Here is a 26,297-nt window from a genome sequence, read left to right as displayed (position 1 = left end):
CATTTACAATTGCATCCAAAACCATAAGATACCTAGGAATAAACCTAACCAAAGAGACACAGAATCTATACTCAGAAAACTATAAAGTACTCATGAAAGAAATTGAGGAAGACACAAAGAAATGGAAAAATGTTCCATGCTCCTGGATTGGAAGAATAAATATTGTGAAAATGTCTATGCTACCTAAAGCAATCTACACATTTAATGCAATTCCTATCAAAGTACCATCCATCTTTTTCAAAGAAATGGAACAAATAATGCTAAAATTTATATGGAACCAGAAAAGACCTCGAATAGCCAAAGGGATATTGAAAAAGAAAGCCAACGTTGGTGGCATCACAATTCCGGACTTCAAGCTCTATTACAAAGCTGTCATCATCAAGACAGCATGGTACTGGCACAAAAACAGACACATAGATCAATGGAACAGAATAGAGAGCCCAGAAATAGACCCTCAAATCTATGGTCAACTAATCTTCGACAAAGCAGGAAAGAATGTCCAATGGAAAAAAGACAGCCTTTTCAATAAATGGTGCTGGGAAAATTGGACAGCCACATGCAGAAAAATGAAATTGGACCATTTCCTTACACCACACACAAAAATAGACTCAAAATGGATGAAGGACCTCAATGTACGAAAGGAATCCATCAAAATCCTTGAGGAGAACACGGGCAGCAACCTCTTCGACCTCTGCCGTAGCAACATCTTCCTAGGAACAACGCAAAAGGCAAGGGAAGCAAGGGAAAAAATGAACTACTGGGATTTCATCAAGATCAAAAGCTTTTGCACAGCAAAGGAAACAGTTAACAAAATCAAAAGACAACTGACAGAATGGGAGAAGATATTTGCAAATGACATATCAGATAAAGGACTAGTGTCCAGAATCTATAAAGAACTTAGCAAACTCAACACCCAAAGAACAAATAATCCAATCAGGAAATGGGCAGAAGACATGAACAGACATTTCTGCAAAGAAGACATCCAGATGGCAAACAGACACATGAAAAAGTGCTCCATATCACTCGGCATCAGGGAAATACAAATCAAAACCACAATGAGATATCACCTCACACCAGTCAGAATGGCTAAAATCAACAAGTCAGGAAATGACAGATGCTGGCGAGGATGCGGAGAAAGGGGAACCCTCCTCCACTGTTGGTGGGAATGCAAGCTGGTGCAGCCACTCTGGAAAACAGCATGGAGGTTCCTCAAAATGTTGAAAATAGAACTGCCCTATGACCCAGCAATTGCACTATTGGGTATTTACCCTAAAGATACAAATGTAGTGATCCAAAGGGACACATGCACCCGAATGTTTATAGCAGCAATGTCCACAATAGCCAAACTATGGAAAGAACCTAGATGTCCATCAACAGATGAATGGATCAAGAAGATGTGGTATATATACACAATGGAATACTATGCAGCCATCAAAAGAAATGAAATCTTGCCATTTGCAACAACATGGATGGAACTAGAGCGTATCATGCTTAGCGAAATAAGTCAAGCAGAGAAAGACAACTATCATATGATCTCCCTGATATGAGGAAGTGGTGATACAACATGGAGGCTTAAGTGGGTAGAAGAATAAATGAAACAAGATGGGATTGGGAGGGAGACAAACCATAAGTGACTCTTAATCTCACAAAACAAACTGAGGGTTGCCGGGGGGAGGGGGTTTGGGAGAAGGGGGTGGGATTATGGACATTGGGGAGGGTATGTGATTTGGTGAGTGCTGTGAAGTGTGTAAACCTGGTGATTCACAGACCTGTACCCCTGGGGATAAAAATATATGTTTATAAAAAATAAAAAATTAAAAAAAAAAAATGGGCAGAAGACATGAACAGACACTTGTTCAGTAAAGACATACAAATGGCTAATAGACACATGAAAAAATGTTCATCATCATTAGCCATCAGGGAATTCCAAATCGAAACCACAGTTAGAAGTTAGAACACCAGTTAGAAGGGCAAAAATTAACAAGGCAGGGGAAAAAAAAAACAAATGTCAGAGAGGATGTGGAAAAAGGGGAACCGTCTTACACTGTTGGTGGGAATTCAAGTTGGTGCAGCCACTTTGGAAAACACTGTGGAGTTTCCTCAGAAAATTAAAAATAGAGCTACCCTATGACCTGGCAATTGCACTACTGGGTATTTACCCCAAAGATACAGATGCAGTGAAAAGAAGAGCAATCTGTACCCCAATGTTCATAGTAGCAATGTCCACGCTCACCAAACTGTGGAAAGAGCCAAGATGCCCTTCAACAGACAAATGGATAAAGAAGATATGGTCCATATATACAATGGATTATTACTCAGCCATTAGAAAGGATGAATACCCAACATTTGCATCAACATGGATGGGACGGGAGGAGATTATGCTGAGTAAAATAAGTCAAGCAGAGAAAGTCAATTATCATATGGTTTCACTTACTTGCGGAACATAGGAATAACATGGAGGACATTAGGAGAAGGAAACGAAAAGTGAAGGGAGGGAAATAGGAGGGGGAGATGAACCATGAGAGACTGGACTCTGGGAAACAAAACTGTGGGTTTTAGAGAGGAGGGTGAGCCTGGTTGTGGGTATTAAGGAGGGCATGTATTGCACGGAGCACTGGGTGTTATATGTAAACAATGAATTTTGGAACATTGCATCAAAAACTAATGATGTATTGTACCATAACACAATTAAATACAATAACACAATTAAAACAAAAAGTAGCATGAATAAATGTTCATGGATCGCGAGAGACTGGATGGATCCCCCAGACATCTAACGACTTTTGCAAAGGAAGAAAGGTCTTGAACCATAATGGTATGCTTTTGTGTAAAAAACCAAAACCAGTTAGTCCTTTTCCATATCCACTTTTCACTTTGGCAAGTGCAAGGCAGCAGGAAATAGTCTTTACCATTGGGAAGATTTCTACCTCTGCCATCTCTCAGGGTTGTAAAGAGTTCTCTGTAGAGACACAAAACCAGAGATGTCTTCTCCATGTTACCTTCGCAGCTCAAGGCAAGGGGTGTTAAGAGTCTATACTTCAGAATCTGTGGGTCTTTCATGGGGAACTTGAAGTGAGACACTAAAATGATGAGTCTGAGTTATAAAAAAACTCAGTCTCATTACTTTCTGTTCATAATTTCTGTGCTACCAATTATGATATAGACACCATGTGAATGTGCTACTTGTAAAAGTGTAAATGCTTGTAACAACTTCTACAGGCTGATCACAGGGGACTAGAAAAGAGATCTTTAAATTCTTTCAAACTAGGAAATTCCATAAGTACGTGGGTTTACCTCAGACCCCCATGTGCAAACTGCAAAACATTTTATCCTTATTTTACCATTTGCTCATATCAGCTATACAATAATTTCATCTATAATTCTGCCTGACCATCCATCTACTCAACTCAAATTCCTTCAAATACTTCACATTTTTTTTTTTTTTACTGAATATCTCATTTAATCTTCATGACCACCTTTTGATATAGATACCCTTATTGTCTTTTTACAGTTGAGGATACTAAGTCCCAGAACAATGAAGTAACTTGTTTAAGATCATACAGCTATGAAGTGTTAGAGCTTTATAGAGCTTTTAATTAATCTTAATATATTTGACAATAATTAACAGGCTTTGTGCCTCCTAAGTTTTAAAAAAGCCACTTCAAAATCTAAAACTTTTAAGACTAGGTTACACAATGACTTAGCTATATCTACAGTCAAATTTATATACATACCTCACTGAAAAGGCTTCCATTAACATATGAAATCCAGAGTTTCCAGAAGTTAGGCAGCTGACTTAAAACAAGCTTGGTCAACTTTTCAACAAAAAGTTTCCAGCCACCCGGTGAGGAGTTTTGTATCTCCATGCTAAGGGGGGAATAATACTATGAATATATTTTGAATTAAGAATAAAAAAATCGGTTTGAACATATTAATGCCCTCCCACCTAAAAAGGTCCCACCTTGTCCCACTTTGGCTGTAGAGCTTTAATTTGGTGATAGACCAAATATTTCCTTTTCCACATCGCATTACCAAAGCCTCCCCAGCACAGCTAATACACTTTAAGAATACACAGAGAATACCATGCTGTTCTCAAAGGTGCATGGCAGGTGGGGGAGTGGCAGACTGGTCAGGACGACACAGCAGGAGAAGTAAGGAGAATCCTTTGGGTTTTCAACCTTGTCTTCAAGATATTCTACTTCTCTTCAAAAGTCATGTTTCCAAACAGCAAATTCATGTTTTCAAACAAAAAAAAAAAAAAAAAAAAGGCAAAGACAGGGCAAGGCCAATTAGCCTTAAATTGGAGGTAAATATCAACCAGTTAGAAATGTCACTATAAATGCAGTGAAAGTTCAATAGTGAACCAAATTATCATAAAGGAACTTATTCAAATATAATCATATAACGAATAACTCTTCCCATAACAAAGAAATTTAAGAAAAAATAAAACTATTGAAGCCTCTTGGATTACATATCATTCAATGCAGTTATTGTGAAGTGGGAAATAAGGTCTTAAAAAAAGATTTTTTATGGAAATAAGTTCACAGGAATAAAAGCAAATTAGTAATTCAGTGAGTGTTAATCACTTCCAGTTTCTTCTCTTTTTCTTATCACATTCTTTCCTGTTTCCTCCTTCCTCCATGCCCTGCTTCCCCTCCCTGCTGTTCTGCTTCATAGCCTCCAGCAGGAGCAGGGCAGAGGCATTCCTACTGTCTAGTTCACAGCAATGATCAGGAGAACTGGGGTCAACTTCCAACTTCTATTCAGCAACTTCAAAGACAGTTCAGATAAGGGAACTTCCATTAATTCCTTCATCAACTATCAGCTTCCTTTCAAAATACTCAAGCAAAATACTCAAGCAAAAAGTTCTGTTGCAAAAATTATTATTATTTTATAATTATTATTATTGTTATTCTAGGAAGGGTGGATTTTATTTATTTTTAAATGTTTCATAATAACCTAAAAAGACAACATATGGTTAGAAAAGACAATTTAAAAGATATATAGAACAAAGTCTGTCTCCCACCTACATTCCCTTCCCCATTTGCCTACTTCCCAGGTACTGCCCTAAGAAACTGCTAGTAGCTGCTTGTGATTCTTTCTAACATGTCTTTTAAATACACAAGCAAATATAAATACATATTCTCTCCCGTTCCAACTGTTCTTTCACACAAATATAAGCATATTAAACACACCCTTTTGACTCTTGGCCATTTTCATTTAATAATGGATCCTGGAGTTTTTCTCTATCTGCACATAAAATGTTTCTTTTATCCCCCAAAGTTACACAGTACAATTGACCCTTGAACAACACAGAGGTTAGAACACTGACCCCCTGCACAGTCAAAAATACATGAATGATTTCTGATTCCACTAAAACTGAACTACTAATAGCCTACTGTTGACCAAGAAACTTACCAACTATATAATGTGTTAATTAATACATTATATATGTATTATGTACTATACTCTTATGCTCTTTCTAATTTTTTCAGTATTTCTAGGCTACATGATTCATCTGAGAGTTTTTTCAAATTGTCACAGATCACCAAAAAACTTTCCAATGTATTTACTGAACAAAATCTATGTATAAGTAAACCTGCACAGTTCAAACCAGTACAGTTCAAGGGTTAACTGTGGTTCATATTTTGTATGTATCATAATTTTTTTTAAAAAAAATCCCTTCATAAAGGACAAGACTGTTTTCAATGTTTTTGTAATTAAAATTAGTGCTTCAAAATAAATAAAATAAAGTGCTTTAATCAATAACTCTGTACAACATTTAGCACAGGTACAAGTTATCAGTGTAGAATAAACTCAGAACAAGAATTGCTGAATCCAAGAGTACATGGAGTTGTGATTTTAGTAAGTGTTATTAAATTGACCTCTATGGGGATTCTTTACACACCTACCAGCAACACACATAAACACATAGAAGCTTCCTTATAATCTATAATAACCAATGAACAAACCAAACAGGAAAAATTTCCAAACAGGAAAAATTTGGGGATTTTGCCAACTGGTATCCCACTGCAGCATTACATGGCCATTTAAATTTTTATTTTAAGTGAGATTGAGTGCCTACCTTCATATACTTTGTCTATGAGTTGTGGGGAAATTCAGTTGTCACATATGTGAAAGGCATGGTTCTTTATTAGGGGTACACTATAAACTGTACTTGTCTATTCAGCCAATATTTATTAAGTGTCCACTGTGTACTAATCCTGTGGCTATACCTTAATGTCTAAGACACTCACCACTAACACTGAATGAAAAGGGCAAGTCTCTGCCTTCAGAGCCTACGACTGAACAGACAATGAAAGGAGTCCTAAATGATAATGTGACATAAGTCTAATAAGATTGGAGGTATTTTTCTTCTGGAGACAGAGCTAAAGCAGACAAACCAAATACACATAAGCACTATTTTTCAAATGGCATGCAGTACCCTACATAGCATGGGCCACAGCCCAGTGTATTACAGGCCAGTGACAAGGTAAGAAATAAGACAAGAAAATCTAAAAACTGAAGCACTGAAAGACCTGCCTCATGTGGCAGCAAGTGGACTCTTACATGACCTCTTCCCCTAAATTAGACTTTCAAAGGTCTGAGCTCCTCTATGCAGCTATATTTACAACTATTTATGTAACTCTATTGTTAGAAACTCATCTAATATCCTTATCTCATATATTCTTTGCAAAGCTTTTTTGCTGGGAAATTAAAATGAAAACACCCTATGGTGAACCAAGTCTGTATTGGATCTGATGCTGGACAAGCACTCTGAGTGGCCTGGCTTATTGCATATCTATGTATTCTACATAGATACATAGATACAGATATTCTACATACATAGACCACTAAGACTCAAAGATCAGTCTGCCATGGGCAATGTGCCCACTCCAAAGAAAGATAAGGAACATTGCCTTTTCACCAATGTAAAGGAAAATTTCATTTCAAAAAAATACAAAATAAGCAAACACATTAAACTCAGCTTCAGTCTTGTTAAATCCATTAATTAGTAAGTATTCCAACTCAAGGGATTTTATGGTAGGAAAAGCAGTTGGACAAATATAAATGAAAATATGACAAAACAATCCCATAAGGCTTCCAAAAAGATTTCTTCAGCTGAATCTTTTTATGACAGAGTAAGTGGTAAAATTTTTTTCTAAGTTCACTATAGTACAGAGTGATAATACAGCAGCTAAATAATATTACCAAATAATCATACTGAGGTGGGAGTTCTGTAATTACTTAATGTGTTGACACTTAATCGTCAAGGTTCTTGGAAAAAGACAGGTCCCTGTAGAGCCGCCTGCCCAGAAACAGGAAATATTTTTCAGTTTCATGTTTTATTTGGTCTTTTTATTACTAATGGAATATATATATATATATATAGCTGAATTTAAAGCTTTTCCCCCCACAACTCATAGACTCTCATTACATATATATATATGTAATGAGAGTCCTATTTACCTATTCCTTCTACATCTACTTCAATCAAATTTTGATCATTATCTGAAAATGATCCTGGGTGTTATTTTTGTACTGAATCCAATGTGTCTTAAATAAGTTCCTATATGATATTATCAGTCACAGAATAACTTTGAGTTACTGCCTAAGACTGATGAAAAGAATTTTTTACTATAAGCAATTTTCTTCAATGTTTCAGTTTCAAGTAATAATTTTAAGGAAATTAAACATGGATTTTACTTCTACTCCCAGCTATACTGGAGTAATAAGGATTAGATTCAACCTCCAGTTATAAACAACTAGAAAACTGGGGATGGGGGCAGATAATATAAACTATTTTAGACACTGGACAACAGGCAGCACAGGACTAATTCCCAAGGGAAGGGAAATGTATGGTGAGCCCACAGTTGCCATGGCTTTCAGTCTACAGACAAAACAAAACAAAACAAAAAACTTCCAAAAATCTGCATTAAGAGTACTTCTAAGTCTTTGCTGAGTCCTGCATATATGGAGGGAAACTTCACAAAACCAGGGAAAAAACAACCAAGGTAAACAATTCCCAGAAATAATACAGAGCAGGGAGACCTTATACATCTGAACAGCCAGAGGAACAGTCTTTATCAATTACCTGGGCCTTTCAGTACAGACCCAAAAGATCATGCTTGAGTAGTAGGGCTAAAGTATTCCCAGAATGAAGGCTACTCTAGGCCTGCTCTAGCAAACCAGCAGAAGCCTTGAATGGCTCAAACTTACTGGTAAGTCTGAGTACGGTACTGATAAAACAAAGTCTAGCATTCCTTAAAGGAAGACAACAAAACTCAAACACTCAACATCAGACATTCACATGATAAGTAGGGAAATATGAACCAGAAACCAAGAGAAAAAGATCAATAATAGTAAATGCAGAAATAACAGAGATGACCGAATTAAGCAATAAAAGCAATATTCAAATATTTAAAGGAAAAGGAAAATAATGAGGATGGAAAGGTAACATACATAAAAGAACCAAGTGGAATTTCTAGAGATGAAAAATACAGTATCTGGAATTTTCAGGTTAGACACTGCAGATAAAAGATCAGAAAAGTTGAAGGCATTAGCAATTGACTCTATAATGAAGAATGGAAAAACTGGGGTGAGGGAAAAAGGGGAAACAGAGCCTCAGTGATCTATGAGATAATCTATTGACCTAACATACATGTAATTGGGGGCACCTGGGTGGCTCAGTGGGTTAAAGCCTCTGCCTTCGGCTCAGGTCATGATCTCAGGGTCCTGGGATAGAGCCTTGCATTGGGCTCCCTGCTCAGCGAGGAGCCTGCTTCCCTTCCTCTCTCTCTACCTGCCTTTCTGCCTACTTGTGATCTCTGTCAAATAAAATCTTAAAAAAAACAAAAACAAAAACAAAACAAAACATGTAATTGAAGTCCTGGAAAAAGAAATAGAACAGAAAAACACCTGAGAAAACTATGGCCCCAAATTTTCTAAATTTGATGAAAATTTCCAGAATCTCATAAAATAGATTCAAGAGGTTTGGCAAAACCCAGGCAGGATAAATCTGAACTGTTCAAGATGATATAACTCATTTAAAGTTAAGACTCGTGAATAGTCTCTAATTAGCATGTCAGCTGATGGTAGTAAATTACTTAAGAAGTGAGGTGGAGGGTTTTTAGACCTGATATATTATCCTACTAATTAAAAGAAGGAAGCATTGTTTAAAAACTCAGGTGGGTTTTTAAACTCAGGCACTTCAGAGTCAGACCCTGGAAGCCATATTTGCTTAGAGGGCTATATTTCCTTAGAGGGCTACAATACACTACCGTATACAGAAGCAAGTAATTCTGTTCTTTCACTGTGTATATTAGTTTGATGGGCTTGGTAGGAAATGGGAACAGAACAAGAAGGAACACTGAACCCTCCATTTAGTACAAATGAATCATCTAATTTTAAGCTGTTCCTATGATGGGCATTCATTCATATTTATTAATGAAACCTTAGAAAAAGCCCTACTCCAGGACTTGTAATAACATAAAATACTTTAAAATAAACTTTGGAGGTATTTAATATAAAGTAAGATATTTCTATTACCCAATTTAGATTTTTTTTTTTTAAGATTTATATTTTTAAGTGATCTCTATACCAAATATGGAGCTTAAACTCACAACCCCAAGATCAGGAGTTGAATGCTCTACCAACTGAGCTATCCAGGCATCCCACCCTATTTGGATTTCTTAGATCTGATATTGAGGTTATAAATAACCAGTGACTGGTAAATAAATAACTAAATAACCAGTGACTAATTGGTACCCAAATGCATTATAACCAATGATTTTGGTTATAATTGTAAATAAACAATATGTAAATATCAACTTTAGAAAGTTAAGAAATGTAACATATTTATAATTCAAGATGCTTTATTCTTAGGAAAAATGATTAGCAATAAATATATTAACTCTTCTTTCCAAAGCAAATTTTAAAATGCATAAAAGTTATTTCTGTGTAGCGACTATAGAGATTACTTTTGTTACAAATTTCATCTTAAATAAATTCTCACAAAATATTTTCTGTGCCATGTTTTTAAAAAGCCAATCATAGGAAAAATAAAACTAGACTTTAGCGAGTTTTATTCAACAACTATGTATGTTGAATAAACATTCACCTATGAAGGGTGGTAATACTTAGCAGCAGTAATATGACTAAATAGGAAAATTTCCAAGAGAAAAGTGTTTAAAATTGCACAAGTACAAATTTAAAAAACAAAGTAGGGGATAGAGATACTTACTGTCATCTCGACCAGACTGAAAGCTGCTGCCCCTCTTCAGTGACGCCGTCTGACTGAGAGGACCCAACACCAAGGGACGGGTATCATTATCCAGATCCAACATGGGACTGTGAAGGACTGGAGTACCTAGAAGAGAGGTGACATTCCCATAGATTCCACATATTCTTATTTAGTTGATTTAATGGGCTACTTCTCTGAGTTATTTCTTCCTCACTTGTTCTATTCTTATAAATAAAATATTTACCAAGCAAAATAAAAAAATATTTTCTCTAAGTTGCTTTTAAAAGTCAATCTCACCATGACAGATTCATAGGATTTGATGATCCATTACTCTGGCTTACTACATAGATATAACAAACTGTGAGAGAACTTATGTAACATTTTAGAATGAATGTTCAGCAAAACTGGCAGGGGCAAAGGTGGGGAAAGGTCTACAAATCAAAAAATCAGGATGAGAAATCATTTTTGAAGAACAACTTGACACTTGGGAGTTCTGACTCTCTTTTAATGAAGCAGCCTTAGAGCACAGTCTGACTTTTCCTTAAAATTTAAATCCCCAAAGCGTGCCTGGGTAGCTCAGTTGGTTAAGCATCTGCCTTCAGCTCAGGTCATGATCCTGGGGTCCTGGGATTCAGCCCTTGTTGGGCTCCCTACTCACTGGGGAGCCTGCTTCTCCTTTTCCTCCCCACTTGTGCTCTCTCTTGCTATCTCTGTCTGTCTCTCAAACCAATTAAAAAAAAAAAAATTAAATCCCTAAATCCTAAGATTTCTTTGTTTGGGATGTGGAATTTGATTCCCTCTTTCTATTCCTGATGCCAGCCACCCAATTTGGATCCTTCTCACCTCACCCTGTAAATACTCCAGAAGTCTAACATTTTAACTACTTGTCAGTAAACTTTCTTTATTGCCTGGAGTAGTATCACTGAAATAGTGCTTTCTTGATATGAGCATCAAGTCTTCCAGAAAACCCTTAGAAATTCAGTCCAGTCCAAATTATCCTAAAAAAGAGAAAACATTTTTTTTCTAAAATGGATTTCAAGAATTACTTGTATCTCATGTTGCTGAGTTAGTAAGACTTTGGCTTTATGTGGTAAAATTCGCACTGTCAGTCTGTAGAGGTGCTTCTCACTACCATTCTGAGCTCTTCAGTTGGGCATCCAAAGAGCTTCAACACAAACAATTCAACAAGAAGAGTATTTGCCATGCATACAACACTTACATATTCTCCCTATGAAAATGTATCTTACATTTTTATGCCTTATTTCCTATCCTCTCTACCTGAAAGGCCCTACCTACCTGTCCTTCCTCTCCACCCACTTAAACTCTCATCCTTAAAAATGCAACCTGAATTTCAGCTGCTCCATGAAGTCACCTCTTATTATTCCAACTCAGAGTTACCTATCTTCTCTGCCTTCAGATACCAGTGAAAAGTAACATAATTCAATTGATTTGACATTCTGCCTTCTATTGTTCTTTAATAGTCAAGTGTTCCTATCTCCAAATCAAAATACTATCTTCTAAGGTTTAAGAGTTAAATATTATATCTCTGCTCACAATCACTAGGCCTTCTGCAAATAACTGTCTCAATGTAAACGGAGTGATTAATCCTAAATTACTCAATAAGGACTCTATTCCTTCTTTTATAACTTAATAGAATAATAAAAGCATATAAATTTGTTTTCAAATGCAAAATATAAAACACAACCCTGCCACTGATAATATGTTATTCAATAATACTTAACAAGTATTTATTGAGTACCTCCTATGTGCCAGGAACTGTAAGCCATGAAGATAAGCTGATGAGTAATAGATATGGCTCTGCTCCCAAAGTATTTACTTTCTGGTAGTAGAGGCAGAAAATAAAACAATAAATTAAAATACAGTAAAAACATGCTGTGGAAAACCTGCTTTCAGGAGATCCTTCCTTTCATGAGCCACTTAACATGACAGAGTATGAGCTAACTCCTTGTAGTCTCACAAATTCTACTAAGGTATGGTTTGTAGAAATAGAAATAAAATCATCTGTGGACAGAATTTTTGTTGAAAGAGAATTTTACTGAAGACATACTATGTGCTAAATGCTTAATTTACATTCATTTCTACTAGGGAAAACACTACCTAAGATATGACCTGTGTAATTCTATATTTTAAAACAACAATTTATTTGTTAAAACACAAAATAAATGATATGTGATACAGAGTAAAAAAATACAAACAATGAAGAAATGATATTTTTGTAATTTATTTTTTTCTATATTAAAGGCAAAGTTTGTGTGGAAGCTTTTAATGACTTATGACATTTTCCTTTGCAGTTTATAGAGTTACCACTGCTGCTAACTGTAGAATTCAAAATATCAATTTTCTGACATATTTTAAAAGGAAATAAAAGGAGGCAAACTTAGCATCACAATATTTACATAAAAATTATAATATATATAAAATTTTACATTAAAAGATGAAAGAAAAGAATGAAAAGGCTTTAATTTAAAATGTTACAGGGGTGCCTGGGTGGCTCAGTGGGTTAAAATGTTACATGTGGGGTGCTTGGAGGGCTCAGTGGGTAGAGCACCTGACTTTTGATCTTATCGTCAACTGCACATTGGGTGTGGCACCTACCATAAAAAGTTACGTTACTCTTGAAGATTTCAGAACTATACATTTTTTAAAAGATTTACTTATTTATTTGAGAGAGAGAGAGAGAAAGAGAGGATGAGTATGGGGAGGGGCAAAGGGAGAAAATCTACAAGCTGACTCCCTGCTAAGCAGGGAGCCCATGCAGGGCTTAATCTCAGGACTCATGAGATTATAACCTGAGCCAAAACCAAGAACTGGAGAGTCAACCAACTGAGTCACCCAGGTGCCCCCAAAACTATACATTTTTTATTAAGAAGGAAAGCACTCCTGGTTTCCTAAAAATACATTATGTACCATTCCTACAAAAAATATAATTACCATATTTGAATAGATCCTCAGAAAAAGATTTTCTCCAAAACTGATGTGTTTACTGATGAGGGAGCAGGAGGCTGGCTGAGGACAGAGCAAAAGCTGGCGCCTTGCACCCCCTCTTCACCCGCTCCCCTCCATATGTGTAGCATTCCTCAGGCACCCCTGACCGCCATAAAACGATAAATAGTTAACTTGCAGGGATTGCAATCCTGCAGAACAGGAATCTCCCTTGCTCTACAGATGTCCTAGAGACCTAAACAGGGAGGTTACCTTATCAATAGCACAAATTTCCAGAGGCAAATAACTCTCAGTTCCTGAAGCCCTAATGTCTCCCTCCCCACCATAAACTGGAGGAGGCTGAGGTAGAAGGGAATGTAAATGGTAGCCGGATCATAATGCCCCACCAAGAATCTCCCAACTATCTTGATGTTAGTGCCTAACCTAAAGACAACAATGATCAAGCCATAAGGGCAAGGCCTCCCCAGGGCACCTTATAGGCCCTCCTTAACATGTGAAAACTCTGTTGAAACCTCCCATCCCTTCCCCTCACCTTCCCCCAACCACAAGGTATATAACCTGCCAACCCTCACAATCCGGGGCAGCAGCTCTTCCTGCCCATGGGTCCTGTCCCTGTGCTTTAATAAACCACCATTTTGCACCAAAGATGTCTCAAGAATTCTTCCTTGGTCATCAGCTCCGGACCTCAGCCCACCGAACCTCACCTAGGTTCTAGAACTTCATCATTTACAATGTTAATATAAATGGTTTAATTTTAAATCATTTATAGTAGTTTAAGTAAATCTTGAATTTTGAAACCGTTAAAGGATTATCTTCCCTTTTAATAATAGAAACTGTATTAAGAATACGCTTTTCTTCTTTTAGAAACCATGTCATCATTTTCTGTAACATCAGGAAAAGAAAATTTAACATGAACTAATTTCTTAATTGACAGTGTTGAATTCTATCAAGTATAGCACAGCACCAGGGAGCTAAAACAGCATATACACATCCTCAGGACTAACCAGCATCTGGAACACATCTACTAGATGCATTTTTGCAGAGTGACCAGAAGATAGCGCTTCAGCACCGCACACATGCATAAGCCCTGCAAACAGTGGACATTAAACTCAGAAATGAGCTTCTCTAACACATTGCTTTTTTGTTGTTTAAAAAAAAAAAAAAGAAAAGAAAAAGAAAAAGGTCTTAAGATCAGTTATTTTATAGGGAATTAGGAAGACTTCCTTTGAAGACAGAATTAAAACATTTTTAATCTCAGCTGTTAGAAACTATTTACTATTAAGAGTCCAGAAAAACCCTGAGGACTCAAACCCTCCTTTTAAATTTAAATTATATGACGAGGCATTCCTACCCTATAAAATTATTTTAAATATGAAGCTGCTTTGATGATAAGTAAACATTACTATGAAAAGAAAATAGAAAAAGATGAGAAAAACTATTTCTGTAACATCAAATCAAAGAAAGGCTTTAAAATATGTCACAAGATAGTATATTTCCTCTTGATTGTTTTACCTCACAATATGACAGCAACATCTTTTGATGTGTTTAAGAGAAAATATACATTAAATAAAACATATGGTTATTAAATGAGAATAATTGGGAAATTTCATTTTTTTTATTTCTTTTCAGCCTAACAGTATTTATTGTTTTTGTACCACACCCAGTGCTCCATGCAATACATGCCCTCCCCAACAGCCACCACCTGGTTCCCCCAACCTCCCACCCCCCGCCCTTTCAAAACCCTCAGGTTGTTTTTCAGTGTCCATAGTCTCTCATGGTTCACCTCCCCTTCCAATTTCCCTCAACTCCCTTCTCCTCTCCATCTCCCCAAGTCCTCCATGTTATTTGTTATGCTCCACAAATAAGTGAAACCATATGATAATTGGCTCTCTCTGGAAATTTCAGATTATTATGCTCTAACTTATGTGCAACTGAAACTGGTGTTACTTAGTGTGTTTTACCTAACAACCTAAATTATCTGCCCCTTGATATCCAGCTGAGGATGGTATTCAACTGTATATATACAACTTCAGTTTTTTCATTACAATTTTAGCTTTTCCCGGCACATTTTGCAGGTGACAGAGTTTTTGTAAAATTGTATTTGTCTTTGTCTTTCTCAATACTGCATTAGGTTTTGAGAGATCATTTGTTTTCTTGATAGTAAACTTTCTCTAGAAATGAACTATGGACTCTGAGAAACAAACTGAGGGTTTTGGCGGCGGGGGGGGGGGGGTTAGGTGAGCCTGGTGGTGGGTATTATGGAGGGCACATATTGCGTGGAGCACTGGGTGGTGGTGCATAAACAATGAATTTTGGAACACTGAAGAAAAATAAAATTTAATTAAAAAAAAATAAAAGACTATTTTCGGATGGCGCCTGGGTGGCTCAGTGGGTTAAGCCTCTGCCTTTGGCTCAGGTCATGATCTCAGGGTCCTGGGATCGAGCCCCTCATCAGGCTCTCTGCTTGACAGGGAGCCGGCTTCCTCCTCTCGCTCTCTGCCTGCTTCTCTGCCTACTTGTGATCTCACTCTGTCAAATAAATAAATAAAATCTTTAAAAAAAGATTATTTTCAGAAGATAAAAAAATGAGCTATTCCTATAATTTTTTCTAGATGAAATTATTTTAAAGCCTTTAGATTACAACCTTGATGAAAGGTTGTAACTTTTTGGCTTCATTTATGCTAATACTAACAAATTGTTTGCTATATTTGAAATTGGTACAGGGATTAACCCAAGATTCTCATGGTTATACAACTGGAAGGGGGTTCTGCAGCTGCAGCTAGCTTGACCTGTAAAAATCAGGGCTTGACACAATAAAATTGTAGAGTCTTTTTTGGGTATAAAACAGTGATTCTATGGTATGAAGTCTGAATGAGAAACTTTAAATCACCACTGAGAACAAAATGGAAAATATGTTTATTTTGCTCACTATTCTTATAATTTAGAACACTGATAAGTGGTGTTATCAAAAAAGTCTTCCCCTACACAGTAAGCCAATATCAAAACTAAGCCTTAAATATAAATTATATAAAGAATATAATAAAGACAACAAAAACGTAACAGTGAAAACTTCATCAGAATTTCAAAATACTTGTTATTGTGGACCTTACAGCTTGGCTATTTTAACAACACTAAGCAGGGTAACCAATAAATACACTCAAATGAATTAATGCTTATGAGATCAAAATTATTTGGCTATAGACAGTCAAAGATATCTGGGGAATAATTACAGGGTAATGATTACTTTGGTAAAAAATTCCATATAGGAACACATCCCACAGCATGAAAACCATCACTACAGTACTTCTAATTCTAAAAATACTATGTGGTGTTTGTAGGAAAAGTGATACAAATGAAATCCTAGAACTAAAACGATGTCTTCTAAATTCTACAAACTAGTGTTTGAGTTAATGATTTTACTAGTATATCATAAGAAAAAATATATAGTTTTCTACAGATGCCTAGAAGCAGCACTTTGGCGGGGGGGGGGGGGGGGCGGCTTCAAACACTTAAAATTAAAAAATAATAATAATGACTAAGCTTCTTAATTACTGACAAATAAGAATCCATGTTTTGTTTCTCCAACTAAAGCTTCTGTAACATGCTACCAGCATTCTCAAAAGGATCTCTTCTTCTAATTATGAGGATGTAAGAGAAACTTAACGATTGTAAACAAACATAAAATTAAAAAAAAAAAACATTTCTGGCACATTCTAAACAGAACAGAAAGTTTGTTTTAATTAAGAGAAAACGTACTTTCAAAAGTTGCTGAAGTTACCTTCTATAGAACATCAATAAAACCATCCTAGGAACTTCACTAAAAGAATAAAAGCTGCAGTGTAGAAATAATCAAAATTTTAAAATGTTTTACTTTTCTAAAAGAAAATAAAATATCAATCTTTCACAATTTGCTCTTAACAAATTAAACGCTTGCTAATTTTTTTCCAACTGTGAGATTTCTATTAAATAAAAAATCTTTATGTTAAAAAAAAAAAAAAAAGCTTTATGTTAACCAATGGATCTGAAGAGATCTTCCCCAAAGGTCAAATATTTAACAGTTTACATTAAAACACTGATTCCTACAAAAACAAAACAAAAGCTGATAATGAATTTTAGACTTTATAAAAAATGCTTATTATACCTAGCACTCCATAAGACTTCCAGGGTACCTTATTATGTATCAGTCAAATCCATTTAACTCAAGCCCTGCAAGTTTTCCCTATTTTAAATGCAAAGAGTAGTCAATATTTGTTTAACGAACTCTACAACATAAAGGGCAGAAGAGACCTGTCTTAAGGGAAGCCTGCAGATGTGGAACCAGGTGAATAAGTTTACTATATTTTCTCATCCTTCGTGCCTCTTGCAGCAAGTTTTCTCACAGTCTACAATAGTGTAGAGAACACTGATCTATAGCCCCCAGACTCTCAGAAGGGCCAGAAGCGCGGCCGACTTCCTTACCGCCCTTAAACACCTTTGAACACATTTTCCTGCACACAGCGGGCCCTTGTCCTGAGCTGCTGCCCGACCACCCACTGTTGCTTGTTGACCAAACACATGGGGCCAGGAGTCTCCACAGACACAGGCAGGATGGGATTCCTTTCAAGCACTCCGCACAGGAGAATTTCAATGCCAAAGCTGGGGGGTGGGGCAGACATATCAAGACAGAATTACAAATTCCTCACAAATTAGACCTGTGTCAACAGATAAAAATGTTCTTTTTGATCTAATTATTCTCTCTATATTTAAAGTTCCTACAGGAGCATTTCCTCAATTTAAAGAGGATCTTTTAACCTAAATTAAATGAAGGGAGATATATTTAACATGCTCATATTTAACTTCACTTTTTAGGGTGTCAGAACAGTCATAAGCAGATTCCAGGTAGAAATTCTGGTTTATTTTAACACCATTCAAAACAATAGGTAGAAGAAAAAATATATTTTAAAAGCAAAACCACAGGTGTGAATTACAAAGAAGTATTTATTAGCTAACATTGGCTATATAAGCAAGAATCAGATATTTATAATAAGCTGGATAGATGAATACCAAAATAAAATTATTTATGCTTTTATTAAAGTACTATATTCTTTATAATTATATACAGATCTAAGTAGAGAAAACATGCTTAGAATATATGAGCAATAGAGTTATTATAAAATGACAGAATACAAAATTAAAATATTTGTAATAAATATTTTAAAGTTACCAGTTAATGCTAGCATACAATGTGTGCTTGACATGCATTGTCAAAAATGTTTCTCTCTTAAGGACAGGGGACATGAATTGAATAAGAAATGGCTCCCAGCTCTAAGAAGTCTTCTTCCAGATGTACAGTAAACCAAAACAGTAGAAAAGAACCAGCTGCTAGGATTTAAAAAAAAAAAAAAAAATGGGGGGGATAAAGGCCCTTTTGACTCAAGTCTTATTGGCCTGTCTGATTAACAAAGAGAGATCACTCATTCACTGTAAGGTGAATTGAATCTAGTATAAAATAGAAGAAACAAGAACTTAATCAACTCTTTCCTATGATGTTTAACAGCTATTATTTTACTATACAGATCTACAAATGAATGCTATGTTATTCATTAAGTCCTAGGTCACTGACTTTAAAAACACTACTTAAATGACTAGTATTAATTACTAATCATAATTTTAATTTGGTAGCACAAATTGTTTTTTCAAATTAGATTAAAAACAAATCCACAATCATAGAAAACCCTGCTGATCCGCATTCAGGTTAATTAATACTGCCTATACAAACCTAAAAACTATTTACTAACAAACAGTGATGATTTCTAATGGTATGCACTTTAAATCTAATTCATGGAATTCTGAACATCACCTGAGTTTTTTCTCTTTCTGAAAAAAAGGGCAAAGGAGAAAGGAAAATCGGACCATCACTTCACTGAAGAGATATTTTTAATAGCAGTTATAAACTGATACTTCTACTTCTCACTCTTGACTCTGCTTTCTTCTATACATCCCTTACAGCTTATAAATCTCAAAGCAAGTGAATAAAATCCCATCAGAAGCATTTTATCTTCGAAAGCCAATTAAAAAAAAATACTCTAGTCACAACAAAAAACAAAAGCTGGGGTTGTGTAATCTACATCAGAAGGGACTTAGGAAGAGCAGGGTGGAAATCAAAGCAATTATCTCTTATCTGTAGTTGCTGTAGTTGTGCCTTTCCTTTTTTTCTTTTTAAATAAACTTCTATTATTCTGGATTCTGTTACGATCAACATTCAGGGGAAAAACTATTTTTTAAATCTCCAAAAAAACAATTTCATAAAAGAACATTCCTCAACCTCATTGTAACAACTTCAAAATAAAAATTATAATTTTATTAAAATAATTAATGTAAGTATAACAACACATTTTTACTGTCTTTTTAACCATGAAAGTATTTTTGTAGTTCCATAAAAAATTTGATGAATCTGCTGCTGATTTCCTATAGATGCTGCAATTTAATCTAGGGTACAGGAAGTTTACTTAATCTTACATTATGAAAATACCAGAATTATATTAACTCCACTCATTAAAAGTGTATACACACACACAAGTTATGGACACAAAGAGCATACCTGTATTTTTTAAATATCAAGAAAAAATAGTTTAGTTGCACTATGTAAATTCAGAAATTTGAATATAACTGATAAAATATATTTATCCATGTATTTTATAAGCTTGAGTTGAAAATATAGCCCTTTGTAGCTTACGATCATCAGATAAACAAATGCTTTTATTTAAGCATGTAATTAATAATCTACTCAGTGTGTGAAAAATTAAGAGTAGATATTTAACACAGTGTCTCTATTCTTAATATTTTTTCTGCCTTAATAGGTCCACACAGTGATGATTCAGAATGAACTTTTCTGGTGTTACATATCTCTAAGTTTTCCAAAGAGAACCTGAGCTACATATAAATGTATTTTCTTCTGTTGTGTGACTACTTTATAGAATCTGTTGTTTAAACAATTGCTCCTATTCTAAATGTCTCTTATTGTGCTCATATTCTAAAATGTCCAATTGGGAAGTCCTAATTAAGTATATATCTGAAAGAAGGGAATAATTACTCTATGAGCAGGCTGCTGCCTTTTCCTTTATTAGATACAACCAGTATATATTTTAAGAGTTAAACTCATTTTCAGAACAACAAAAAACACCTTTGAAGGCTACCTTTAAAAATCCTGTTTGAGAATATCAGTAGGGGGCTAACCAAAGGCTTTTCCTGACAGGAAACCCGAAAAATTAGTCTAATTTTGGACTGGTTTCATAGGAATTTTAAGAGACGAATGACACTTCTTTTAAGATGGTAAAAGTTTTCTGTGTGTAACAACTCAGGACATAGGGCTGCTATGAATATAGGGGAACAGCAGCAAAATGGTTAACAAGTCAGGCTGGAAAACAAAACAAAACAAAACAATCAAAGCCTTCCTTTAGTACTTAAACTAGGATGCATTTTTTTGAATGTTAATCTTTATGCCTGCTCTCCCCCCATCCCCCATCTTTGTCTCCTCTTAGAAAAAACAAAAGATCACATTTGGTCTACAGAGGTGGGTCATGGAAGAGTCCTGAGGAATATTTGGGGATAAATGTCAAAGCATGTTTAGGGTACAATGGTCATCTCTTGTTTTGTGCCCCAGTGTTTATAATTCAGAAGGTACCATTCTACTAGCCATATATGTTATTACTATAAAAATTGGAATCCAGAGAAAGATCTAATGCAGTATTCATAAGAATATCAACCTTACAACCCAGCTGCTAACAAATGCTTTTTATGGAGAAAATGGTGGAAAAAGGTGGCTTTTTACATGTAGAAAATATATCACCATCCTTGCTTATGAAATTTTCTCTGAAGACCATAAGACTAAATACAATTAACATTTTTTCCTCAACTGTGTAAAGACTTTGAGACTTTAAAAAAACATTTATATGTTAGATTTCTTGTACAAAAGACCAACCAACTTTACTTAAAAAGACATCAAGAAACCTTTTCCTGTCTGAAATATTTACAATTTATCTATTTAAAACTGTACTTTATTTCACAGTACTGTCTCAATTCTTAGCCATTGTTCTGCTGCCTGAGGGTTTATTTAAACAATTACAGTGAGTGTTAAAACTCCTAGTGCAGATATTCGAATAGAGGAACTTAATTCATTCTTTAGATTCAGAATGCAACAAGATTTCATTTTGAAAATAGGATCCTGGAGACTCCTGGGTGGCTCAGCTGGTTAAGCATCTACCTTCAGCTCAGGTCATAATCCCAGGGATTGAGTCCTGCATCCCTCTCTGAGCTAAGCAGGGAGCCCGCTTCTCCTTCTCCCTCTGCTGCTCCCCCTGCTTATGGTTTCTCTCTCTGACAAATATAAACATGTTTTTTTAAAAGCTTTAAAAAAAGAAAATAGAAACTCACACACACACAAAACAGACAATCATTTTAAAAAAGGACAGAAGATATGAATAGACACTTCTCCAATGAAGACATACAAATGGCTATCAGACACATGAAAAAATGTTCATCATCCTTAGCCATCAGGGAGATTCCAATTAAAAACCACATTGAGATACCACCTTACACCAGTTAGAGTGGCCAAAATTAGCAAGACAGGAAACAGCATGTGTTGGAGAAGATGTGGAAGAAAGGGGAACCCTCTCTTACACTGTTGGTGGGAATGTAAGTTGGTGCAGCCTCTTTGGAGAACAGTGTGGCGATTCCTCAGGAAATTAAAAACTAGAGCTTCCCTATGACCCTGCAATTGCATTCCTGGGTATTTACCTGAAAGATACAGATGTATTGAAAAGAAGGGCCATCTGTACCCCAATGTTTATAGCAGCAATGGCCACGGTCGCCAAACTGTGGAAACCAAGATGCCCTTCAAACGGACGAAATGGGATAAGGAAGATATGGTCCATATACACTATAGAGTATTATGCCTCCATCAGAAAGGATGAATACCCAACTTTTTGTAGCAACATGGACGGGACTGGAAGAGATGATGCTGAGTGAATAAGTCAAGCAGTCAAATATCAATATGGTTTCACTTATTTGTGGAGCATAACAAATAGCATGGAGGACAAGGGGAGATGGAGAGGAGAAGGGAGTTGAGGGAAATTGGAAGGGGAGGTGAACCATGAGAGACTATGGACTCTGAAAAACAATCTGAGGGTTTTGAAGGGGCGGTGGGTAGGAGGTTGGGGGAACCAGGTGGTGGTGGGTACTGGAGAGAGCACAGATTGCATGGAGCACTGGGTATGGTGCAAAAATAATGAATACTGTTACGCTGAAAAAATAAAAAATTTTAAAAAAAGAAAAAGAAAGAAAATAGGATCCTAAGACTACCTGAATAAAAACAATGGAACTTCATAATGAAGTGCCTGATGAAATACAGGCACTGTCTTCATCATGTACATCATGTTCAGAAATCCTGTTTCATGAAATATTTGCTCCTAAAATAGAACACAAAGAACCTCACTTGTCCAGAGCACAGTTGGGGAGAAATCTGAACCATTCACTTCTTCTGCCCCTATTTAGGTCAAGAGAAAGCTGGGTTATCACTCTCTGAGATACCTTCTTCACATGCACAATAGGTCTAAAGGCATCAATTGAACTAGACCATATCCCAGGTTTTTTCCCCATTTCTAAAATGAGATAACTATAAGAAGATATCCAATAAAAATCCAAATGATATTTAGAAGACCTATCCCATATTACTTTACACTTACAGTATATATAGGCACTCAAATATCAGCTGAGAGTCCATCATGAACAACCAGCTTATTTCCATCAAACTTCTAATTAAAACAAATATTCTATATAAATATATCCACACATACACATACCTATACTATATATGATTACATTACCTGTGTAAATGTAGCAAGTGTATATTAAAGAGCTAACATGTGTCCAATGACCTGTATACATAGGCATTAATGAAAACAACCTGAAAGAGTAACTAAGTGCAAACTGGCTACATTGGGCCATAGTTTACTTTTCCAATTAGAGGAAACATGCTCAGTTCAATCTATATTCAAGCCACATTTCCTGTCATTTGCCTCTGTACTGAGTATAAGTTAAAAAGCCTTGGTATCAATGCACTTAGAAAGATTCTTGGATATGATAAACAGTTCCTGAATTCTGAAAAATAACCATTTGACATTAAGAAATTATTAATAACTTTTAGGTAATGATAATGACATTTTGGTTACAGTCTTTAAAAAGCATTTTTATCTCTAAAAATTACATATTGAAATAATTATAAAATAATGTGACCTGCTTCAAAAGTAATTCAGGGTGAGGGAAGGTAAGAAGCAGGTAAGGGTAGAAATAAAATCAGATGAGCTATAATTGATAACAATTGAAACTAGATTAAGTACATGGGAGGTTATCTTATCATATTTATTTGGAATTCTTCAAAACAAAATCATAAAAACTCATCCCGATATGAGCTCAAAGAACACACCAATTTTCCAATTAAAAGGCTCTCTCTGTTTGGATTATCTATGCTGTTTATATTAGTATTTGCTGAAAATAAAAAAAAAAAGGATGTTCTTCTGAACGTTGAAAAAAAATAAAAATAATCTATGAATATGTAACTAATATATTCAGGAAATTTACATTGTACTGTTATGAAACCTGCAGATTAAATTCAAAGAGCTGTTAATTGTTATGTTTTTATTCCTAATCAAAAAGACCAACTTATAAAAATAAGTAAAGCTCATCACTAAAAAATATATTCTTTTCATGATTTCTTAAGTGATGAGCAAGTTCTGCAACAAACGTGGACAGTAAATTAAAAAGATAGGGCTCCAATTACACATAAACTATCAATTTATTTTTAATCAATTTATTTTCAGACATACTCATTTTAAATAGTTTTGGATGATTACATATAGCAATATATAACACCAAGATGGAAGGGAAGGAATCATTCAGGTAAAAGCATGTGTCCATTTATCTTCAAGAAAGATTCATACCTTTGGCAATGGAATATTGGTTATCAGATATTTCTGTTATGGATGTGACTATAAGATATATGAAATTTCATGGTACTTTTCCAATTTCAAATAGTTTATATGTTGTCTTCATAAATTATACATATCCCCAAAATTCAAATATTTTCATAACCAAACTATATGGTCAGATTGTCTCTTCTTAACCTAAGTAGGAAGATCTTTGTTAGACCAATTGTCTTCTTTGTATCTGGAGAATATCATTACCATACTTATTAACCTACTTTGTGAAGTAAGGAATAGGGTGACATTTACTGAGCACCTTCTCAGAATCTGGGCTACTTCATGCCTCTTTATCTGGATAACTGATATTTATCATTTAGGTTCAATGGAAATACCACTTCTTATAGAAAACTTCCTTGGACCTCCCCCTAAATAGACTGGAGTAGAATTCTTTATGCTCTACTTCATGGTACTTTTTTAAATATACCTATGTAACTCTTAAAATTAATGTCCTCCCCAATAGATTACAAGCTCTAAGAGGTCACAGATCATGTCCATCCTGCTGACCACTGTACTTCCAGTCCCTAGCACAGCATATAGTGCCCAGATTATGAATCCAGACTGCTCCTAGATCACCTGAAGCTTTAGCAAATACTGATGCCTGGACCTAGAGATTCTAAAACGATCAGTAGGCATAAAGTGAAGGCCAGGAATTGACAGTCTTTAAAAACACCCAGGGGATTCTGATGGGTGGTTAAGGGAATCCTGGCTAATAATGAACACTCAATAAACAAATTGTAAGGCCCTCTAAATATCCCAAAGACTACAGACTATGTATGTCCTTTGAGGTCATTTTCACCTGCTAAAACTATAAAAATAATTAATGACATTAACAGGAATTTTGATGTAGCATGGAATAAAGAGATTTTGGATTTTTCCTGAATATCAAGACTAGGAAAAAACAAAATCACAGCTGGAAAGTCCTCAAAACCAAGCCAGGTAATTCAAGACAAAACTATGCTATAAATAAATAATGGTAACCTCTCCATTGTACTCCCTTCTGTTCCAGGACTGTTCTTATGTTTGCAGGTGTTCCTCACTTATTCCTCCTGGAAACTTTGTCTTGTAAGTATCTCTATTTCTTATTTTATATATTCTATTTGACATCTCATGGCACTGAAACTGTACTTACCGAGGTCACCAACAATAGCCTCTGTGCTAAATCTAAAGGACATCTATTCATCTTATTCTTCATCTTAAAACCACTTGCTGATCACTCTTCTCCTCTGTGGTTTTGTGACATGATAACCCCTGTTTTCCCCTTAGCCCAGCAGACCAATACTTATTCATCTCTTGTAGGCTTCCCTTCTCTTAGGCCTGTAAATATCATTCCCAGGATTCTGTACTAAATTTTTTCCTTTTTTTCATCTTCTTGGGTGAATGCATCAACTTCCAGGGACCATCTACACACAAATCACATCCAAAATCTCCTGCCTTTAAATCCAAAGTACCTATAGGGTATCTTCCCTTGCATGCCAGACAATGCCTAATCAATCTGTCCAAACAAAAGGAAAAAAATGTTTTTTTCTCTGCTAGCCTTCCTAACTCAATGGTGCCATCATCATAACTAGTTTGCTGAGGTCATGTATCTGGAAATCCCCTCTTCCCCTTAATCCCCTCTTCCTTCTTTAACACCAGTAGTACTATCAACTCCTAATTTCTGAATAACTCTTCAATCTGTCTCTTTCTTCCACATCTTCCACCATCATGGGAGGAGATAATGTCTGAATCACCATAGCAGGCAAAACTTAACCAGCTGTACTGTTCCAGTCTTGACTTCCCCCACCCAGAGGCTGTCCTCTTAAAGTAAGTCAATCAATGGGTCTTTCCCTCCACTTCAGTATCCTTAATGGTCACCCCCATGTCCTCGTGGATCAAGTCCAAAGCCCCTGAAAAGGGCTTAACAAAGGTGTCACACAACAAGACCTGACAAGACCACCTAACTCTAAAACTAGCCTCCACTCTTGCCATTTTGTGCACTAAACTCCAGCCACAGAGAATTCAGGGGACATCTCTTTGGCTTGAGGGTCTTGCACAAAAAAATAATCTATTTTCTCTTCCTGGAATGGTCTTTA

General features: G+C 35.7%; 1 protein-coding gene across 1 annotated transcript in view; it reads right to left on the bottom strand.

Moving 5' to 3' along the window:
- Window positions 1–10,431, bottom strand: part of LOC123391891 (exocyst complex component 2-like) — a gene marked incomplete at its 3' end in the record, with an annotated part of 111,345 nt that extends 100,914 nt beyond the window's left edge. The window contains 3 exon segments of the mRNA XM_045079426.1: window positions 3,735–3,833; window positions 3,836–3,867; window positions 10,244–10,431. Of these exon segments, the coding sequence (XP_044935361.1) occupies window positions 3,735–3,833; window positions 3,836–3,867; window positions 10,244–10,346 (234 nt within the window).
- Window positions 10,432–26,297: the final 15,866 nt, after the last annotated feature.

Source organism: Mustela putorius, unplaced genomic scaffold (assembly GCF_011764305.1).
Source record: "Mustela putorius furo isolate JIRA1106 unplaced genomic scaffold, ASM1176430v1.1 tig00000390_pilon_pilon_pilon, whole genome shotgun sequence".
Classification (NCBI taxonomy): Eukaryota; Metazoa; Chordata; class Mammalia; order Carnivora; family Mustelidae; genus Mustela; species Mustela putorius.
The sequence above is the reverse complement of the archived record's forward strand: the minus strand, read 5'-3'. Positions and strand labels throughout refer to the sequence as shown.